The 7,535-nt window shown below is 57.1% G+C and overlaps 1 protein-coding gene across 1 annotated transcript in view; it reads left to right on the top strand.

Moving 5' to 3' along the window:
* Nucleotides 1-7,534, top strand: part of LOC104273849 (oxysterol-binding protein 2-like) — a gene marked incomplete at both ends in the record, with an annotated part of 8,212 nt that extends 678 nt beyond the window's left edge. Inside the window, 8 exon segments of the mRNA XM_009869301.1 lie at nucleotides 132-198; nucleotides 360-527; nucleotides 3,403-3,648; nucleotides 5,778-5,858; nucleotides 5,861-5,921; nucleotides 6,542-6,645; nucleotides 6,958-7,053; nucleotides 7,466-7,534. Coding sequence (XP_009867603.1) covers nucleotides 132-198; nucleotides 360-527; nucleotides 3,403-3,648; nucleotides 5,778-5,858; nucleotides 5,861-5,921; nucleotides 6,542-6,645; nucleotides 6,958-7,053; nucleotides 7,466-7,534 — 892 coding nt within the window.
* Between the last annotated feature and the right edge of the window lies 1 nt (nucleotide 7,535).

The raw sequence follows: 7,535 nt of genomic DNA, 5'->3' as shown, positions 1-7,535 counted from the left end.
TCACGACAGCACCCTGGGGCAGTGCAGGGAGAAGCTCTGGGTGATAGTGGCCATGCTGCGCCAGCCCTGGCTCCTCTCTCCCCTTCTCTGCCCTTCCTCGTGGTGATCAGCCGGTGCTTTCTTCCTCACAGGCGTTCAGGCAGTAACCTGAGTGGGGCCAGCGAGGGCCACCCCGAGGACTGGAACCTGGAGGACAGTGTGAGTTGGCCGGGCAGAGCGGGAGGGACGGTCCCATCGTCATGAAACCAGGGCAGAGGAGTGGGAGGGGAGATGTTTGCTGCTCCGGGAGCTGCTGGGTCTGCTTGGGTCATGCTGGGCAAGCCCAACTTAGACCCATGTTCCTTCTGTTCCTGCTGCAGGTCTTTGAAAGCTCAAATCAAAGCAGCTACCATGAGTCCACTTGCAAAGATCTCCTGCCGAAGAAAAGGAGACGGACTCGCATCCCCGACAAACCCAACTACAGCCTTAACCTCTGGAGCATCATGAAGAATTGCATCGGCAAAGAGCTCTCCAAGATCCCCATGCCCGTAAGTGAGCGTAGCCCAGGCACCGAGGGCTGCTGGAGAGGGTTCGGTTTGGCCAGAGCTCTTGGTGGAGGATTTGGGTTACGGCTCCGAGGGGGGGAGGACAGCAGCCGGGCAGGAGCAGGTCACCTCCTGCCAACCCCATCCTGCCTTTTGCAGAGGCAGAGCCCTCTGAAACCATCTCACACTTCTCCCCAGCCCTGCTCTGCTGACTACAAGCCCTACAATTTATTTATTTACCCCTTGAGAGCGTCCGTCTGCCGCCAGAGAGCCAGCCCAGGCAGCAAGGTGAACCAGCCAGGCGGGAGGAGGCTGTCCTGAGCAGCCCGGAGCTGGAGCGCTAATTGCTTTGTGGTAAATGGCTCTGATATCACAGTTCTTGCATTTAGAGCCTGTTTGAATAGGCTCTGCTCTTCCTTTGGGACTGAGACGCTCTCCTGCACCAGGCAGTTGGCTCACACGAGTCCCACGGTGAGCTGGAGCAGAAGGGACGTTGCCCAGGTGTCCTCTGCAGGTCCCACTGGTGCGAGGAGGAAACAAGGACACCTCAAATCCCTGAGGATCCAGGCGTTTCGCCTGGGGGCTCAAAGAAGTTGCTGCTCGCTGTCTCAGAGACACGGGGCTCAGGGAGTGGCTCTGCCTGCACCGACAGCACGACAGCCGTGTTTTACCCCAGGGGCTCAAAGTACCTTTGTTTTTCTTGCAAAGAGCAGCCTCTTAGTGAAGGAGATGCCGTGGGGGCGATTTACGGCACGACTGGGTGCTGCTGGGCTGGCTCCTTGGGGCGAGGCTTCCCGCGGGTGCTCCGGAGAGGGGTTGCTGGCGGAGGAATCTCCCCTCGCGCGGGCTTGCAGGGGGTAAGACGATCGTGCATTTAATTCTTGCTGATAAATAACCCGGCGCCTCGTTTACCCACGCCAAAACCACAGCCCTTCTTTCCGGAGCAATCCAGCCCCTCCCAGGCTGCCGGTTCTCGAGCAGGTCTGGACCAGCCCAGTGAGCACTGGGAATGGGACTGGGTGCCATCCTAATTAATCTGTTTCTCAGAAAACCATCAATTCCTGGCAAGCTGGGGAGAGCTGTAAAACATCTGAGGGGGGACGGGGGGTTATTGTGACGCTGGCTGGTGTGGAAGCAGCTCAGCAAAGGGCGATCTGTAGCCCTGGACCTGCATTTCGAGTCCTTCCTGTGCTGGGTAAGGGGGACAGAGCGTGTCACAGGGATTCAGATGCCAAATTGAGTGTATTTCATTGCTTCTTAAAACAGCTCCTGACACTCCCTGAGTAAGAGAGATGAGTTTGTCTCTTCTTTGTGCTATTTCCCACCGAGAGATGCAGCTCAGCGCCGTCCCTTAGCATTTCTGCTGCAACATCAGTATCAGATAAAGGCACGATGGGTACAGAAATAAGCTCAGGACGCGAAATACCAGCAGCTGGAGAGCGGAAATTTATACCTTCCCTATCAATCAAATCATTCTGGGAGCTGCTAAAGCCGAGTCCAAACCTGAGAGCAGTGTGTTCTGCTTGCACAGCAGCTCCCAGTGCCGACTCAGGGGATGTAATCACTCCATCCCTCCCTGGGGCTGGTTCCCCAGCGCCCACCGTCTCTGTGAACTGCTCAGCAGAGCCACGGGCTGTATGGATGGGGCTCAGCCGCTCCTCTCTCTGGGTGTCGGTACAGATGCGCAGGCAGGGAGATGTATTGCACCCCGCGAGCTCCGCCGCATGCGGAGATTCGCCCTGAGAGCAAGCAGCCCGTGGTAAGGCGACGGGACAGGGTTTGATCTCCTTTCAAGAGCTGTTTAAATCCTTTCTCCCTCGTACGTGCGCTCAGAGCGCGGGAGAAGCCGGCGGCTCTGTGAATCGAGATGGAGCTGCCGAGCAAGGGCTCTCAGAGCTGAACCCTGCGGTAAGTGGAGCAGAGGAGGAGGAGGAGGGCTCTGGAGATGTGGGTAATTATATTGCAAACCGTCTCTGAGTCCGTGGTGTGCACCAAGTGTTGGGAGTTTCCCCTTCCGTGGGCTTCGCCCAACTTGGACAGTTCAGAGAATTTCTGAGACCCTGTCCCTGGGAGACGCGATGGACTGAAAAATCCCTCAATGCAAACGCCACGCTCCTTAATTTGTCTTCTGAACGAACAAACCGGCGGCGTTGGAAAGGAAGAAGACAGCTTTAGGGATTTTGCTTTTCAGGTGGGTTCATTTTCCTTCCTCCGTGGAAGGGTTTTGCTTTGCCGTGGCCCAAGCGGTGCCAGCGGAGGATGCAGCGGCCAACTTTGTTCTCGTGCCACCTGCTTCTCTCCTGAGAGTTCCCTCAAGCAGGCAGCGATTTGGTTTTTCGTGTGCATGCGATGCTGCCCTTTCTGTGCAGCTCGCGCTTTCTCGGGTGCTGCGGGATCCCAGGCTAAATCGCCGAGTGGAACAGTCTGAAGTTTGTTTTCTTCAGTAGGAAATGCACAACTTGGCTTATAGAACTTCAACCATCTGCTCCTGCTAAAATATAAAGTGAATAATAAAGCGAATTTTCCATGCTTTCAAGGCACAAGACCCTTTGAGACAAAGTGTCTCCATCTTCCTTTCGACTGCTTGTTCAGTTCTTGTCAGAACAAAGAATATCGCTAAAATCAAACGTTTCTTTTTCTTTCCCCAGAGTTGTTTGCAGCCTGTCCAACCTGGCAAGTTTTCTAAGTGACAAAGCAATGACTCGAGGGTGGTAACACGATGTATTCAGGCTCTTGCAGGAGCAGGGAGATCCCAAAATGGGGCTTTTTAAGGTTTTCTGAGCAGGCAGGCTTTGCCAGGAGGGGACAAAGGCAAAGGGTGACTTGCCCAGCGTTGGCATCTCTCCCGCTTGGCTCATCCTTACTCGCTCCCCTCCAGGTCAACTTCAACGAGCCGCTCTCCATGCTGCAGAGGCTCACAGAGGACCTGGAGTACCACGAGCTGCTGGACAAAGCGGTCAAGTGCGAGAGCTCCACGGAGCAGATGTGCTTCGTGGCGGCGTTCTCCGTGTCTTCCTACTCGACGACGGTCCACCGCACCGCCAAGCCGTTCAACCCGCTGCTGGGGGAGACCTACGAGCTCGACCGGCTGGGGGAGTTCGGGTTCCGTTCCCTGTGCGAGCAGGTGAGCCGGGCTCTGCGTGTCAACCCCTTCCCCTTCCCAGCGTCTCCTCACCCCGAGCCTTCCTCCTGGCTGAGACACCCAGCGGGTTGCTGTCGACGGAAGCAGCAGCAGGCACGGCCCAAGCCCTTTTTCAGAAGCACAGCGTGCCCATCCCAGGCTTGCAGAGCAGGTGGGGAAGAAGAAGGGGAGGAGGAAGGTGTCCATCACCTGGCTGGCTCTCCTGGCAGCCTGCCTGGACCTGGGGTTGCTGTCACATCTCCACCCTTGAGCAGAAAGAGAGAAGCTCTCCTCACCCGAGCTCCCTTATAGCTACACGATGAGGTCTCCAAACTGTTTCAGGGTGTCTTTGGGTTGGGGGACACTTCAGGGTCTTGTTGTTTTCTTGTCTGGCTGAAAATTTTCGGAAGGGCTGGCAGCCCCGTGCTCTAACCACAGAGCTCATCTGGCACGCGCCGCTCAGACAGCGGGGCTTAATTAAAAACCCGCAGCGCTCAGTGAGTTGTGCCTGTGAAGAAGATCGACCGTTTACTATTTAGCACACTTAGCTGCTCTGTCCTGGATTCCTGGGGAGGGATAAGGGCATTTATTACCCCTTTCGGGCAGGACGTCTTTTTTTCTCTGTTCACCAGGGGTGGCACGCTGTGCCCTGAGACCGGTGGGATTTCTGGGGGGAGTGTTACGTGGGGGAAGGGTCTTGCTGCTAGTCTGGATGCTCTGTGCTGTGCTGCACGATGCTCACAGCACATGTGCACAGGGAATAAGCAGCGAGGAGGCTCAGGCTTCCACCGGCATCCCCCTGTCCCCCTCGATATGGTTTAGCTTCTCTCTGCCCTTCGGCATCATCTTCTCTGTTCTCCCTGATGTCTCATCTCCCTGGGCTGTCACCCTGCTCAGCCCAGAGGGATAAGAAGTGGGGGATTCCTTACCAGGATGTTCTGTCCATCCCTTACCCAGCAACACCCCTCATCCTCCCGGGGTGCAGTCAGAACAACAGGGAGGGATTATTACCCTCATCCCGGCTGCGGTGATGAAGCCCAGCGCTGCTCCTCGGCTACTGCCGGGCATCCCTGACTGCTCCCACATGTTCACAGAATCGTGGAATGTCTTAGGTGGGAAGGGACCTCAGAGATCATCCAGTCCAACCCCTGCCATGGGCAGGGACGCCCGTACCCAGCCCAGGTTGCTCCCGGCTTCATCCAACCTGGCCTTGAACATCTCCAGGGAGGTGGCAGCCACAGCCTCTCTGGGCAATCTGTTCCACAGTCTGGCCACCCTCGGGATGAAGAATTCCTTCCCAAGATCCAGGAAGATCTTGCTGCCATCCCTCTTCTCATTCTTTTGCCCTCCTTTTCACCATCATCCTCCCTCCATCCGTTTCCCCTCCCAAATAAATAACCCGCCCTGAATTACTTTTGCCTGTTGGTCCCAGTCTTTGGGCTTTTGTACCCAGATTTGGTATTTCCCGCTGCTCCAAGCTTCCCGCGTGTGCCGCTCAGCTCGCCGGTGCGCCCGGCAAAGCAGTGATAATCTTGTGCCTGCAATCCAGTTACCCAAATAGGATTTTCCCCCGCTGGTGACAGTGGGATTTAATGGCGAGGTCGTTGCCCTGCTCACGTTTGTTTTCAAGTAGCTCAGGGCGCTTGGCCTGTGATTTCATCGTTGCAAATTATCTCTGGACGCGGTGGCTGCCCAAACCCAAGGTGGGAGCAGGACAGGGCAGCTCTTCCAGACGGCACCCTCCTCGTACAAGTCATCTCCGGGATGGAGGATGGGGCAAGGACAAAGTCTTGGCCAGGCAGGTCTGTGTGTCTCGGACAGGGACCTGTGTCCTCTGGGGATTCCCAGGCAGAGCAACGGGAGGCGCTGCTGATACACTGGGATTACTGGGGATCTCGGCAAGTCCCTGTTTCTCGACCCTGGAGAGCAGGGGCATGTCCCGGCGTCATGGTACAGCGTCACCTCACTGTGATAGGTGCTCAGATGAAGGTTTGGTGGGTGACACTTGGTTAGAAGAGCATCCCCGGGGCCCGAGCTGGCACGGAGCTGTCACCTCTCCTAGGAGTCGTGCTTGCCAGGGCTCCCCAGTGCCGGTGGTTGTGACCTTACAGGCTTTTTCTTCTCTCCCCCAGGTGAGCCACCACCCCCCAGCAGCCGCCCATCACGTCTACTCCAAACGAGGGTGGACGTTGTGGCAGGGAAAACACAGACTTGGTGGCAGGAAATCGCCATCGCCAGCAAGTTCAGGGGCAAATACCTCTCCATCATGCCTCTGGGTAGGTGACTTGTGCCGAGAGGGTCGGGGCTTGCTTGATAATTTTTTCCCGCTCTGGCATCACCCAAGAGGTTAAAGCAATGCGCTGGTCCCGTGGCTCAGTGAATTCCAACGTGGGGAGCACAGGTTTGTGCTCCTGATCACAGATAACTCGTCTGCCCTGGAAATGGAAATTACACCAACTCCTTTGCTCACTGCTCGCACCATAGCGGGTGCGCTTTGGAAATACCCTGCTTGCCCGTGAATTGATTTCCCCTTAAATGTTACGTAAAGGTTAGTTTGCTGCCTGTTTTACCCCTCTCCCTGGCAACCAGATGCGATAAGCTGCCTCCTTCTGACATTCTATTTATCTTCTGCCCATCCCTGGGTGCTCTCTGACACCGAGAGTCAACCAGGCAGCACGTTTCTGACCTGCTTTTAAAATCACAGCTTTTTTAGGGGATGGGAAGAGAGCAGAGGACCTTGCAGGCGTTGCAGCTCCGTTAGTGCAGCACGCCCCAGAGCGTGCGGCCAGGGGAGGTTGGGGGCCGCTGGTGGGACGTGCAGGTAGAGGGATCTCTGGGGACGAGCACGGTGCCCGCAGCTCCCCACGCTCAGCTCGGGGCGCCCCTCTCTCGGCAGGCGCCATCCACCTCGAGTTTCACTCCAGCGGGAATCACTATGTCTGGAGGAAAGTCACCTCCACCGTTCACAACATCATCGTGGGCAAGCTCTGGATCGACCAGGTCGGTGACGACGGGTCCGAGGTGATGGGTCCCGCCGGGCTCCGGGGAGGGGGGGACGGAGGGGGGTGGTATGTACCAGCGCTGCCTGGGGTAGGGAGGTGACAGAGGTGTGGGGAGGCTTCTGGGAGCTCCTGATGGTTCTTCCCAAGGCCAGCGGCTCCGTGGGGCAGGGTGGTCACGCGTGGGGTGGGTTTTACCCCTCCGCTGGGGCTGGCGGGGGCGGGTGTCGATCTGTGCCTGCGCTACGACTAACGGCTGATTTGTCTCCTTGCGAAGTCTCTCACTCGCTGTGGTTCTGTGTCTTTTATCTAGTCTGGTGAAATAGAGATTGTTAACCATAAGTCAAAAGATAAATGCCAGCTGAAATTTACCCCCTACAGCTACTTCTCCAGAGATGTCCCCCGAAAGGTACGTGTCCGGCAAGCTGCCCGCTCCTTCTCGCAGCCTCGCGCGGGGTGGTACTGGGCTCTTCCCTCTCAGTTGGGCTCACGGGGTCCCAGTAACCACAACTGGGATGAGCCCCAGCTCGGGGCCAAGGAGCCGCACTGGACCCTCTGACATGGGTCCCCGGTTTTTGGGCACCTGCAAGGGCAGCCAATGTTTTGGCTCACCACAGCTCCAGCACGGAGACCTGGAAAGGGTTTGAAGGGTTGGAGACCCACCTGCCTGGTCGGGTTTGGCCCATCCTCCCCGCGATGTCTGAGCACATGGTCCCACCTCTCTGGTCAGGGCACCTGGAGGCTGTTCTGCCCACCCTGTGCCTCTCCCTGGTGTCCTCTGAGAGCTTCCAGACACCACCAGAACCATCTCCTTCTGCCAGGTGACAGGGGTGGTGAGCGACGCCGACGGTAAAGCCCACTACGTCATGTCTGGCACGTGGGACGAGAAGA

This window comes from Apaloderma vittatum, unplaced genomic scaffold, assembly GCF_000703405.1.
Source record: "Apaloderma vittatum isolate BGI_N311 unplaced genomic scaffold, ASM70340v1 scaffold25745, whole genome shotgun sequence".
NCBI lineage: Eukaryota > Metazoa > Chordata > Aves > Trogoniformes > Trogonidae > Apaloderma > Apaloderma vittatum.
Note: the sequence above shows the minus strand (reverse complement) of the source record. Positions and strands in the feature narration are given on the sequence as shown.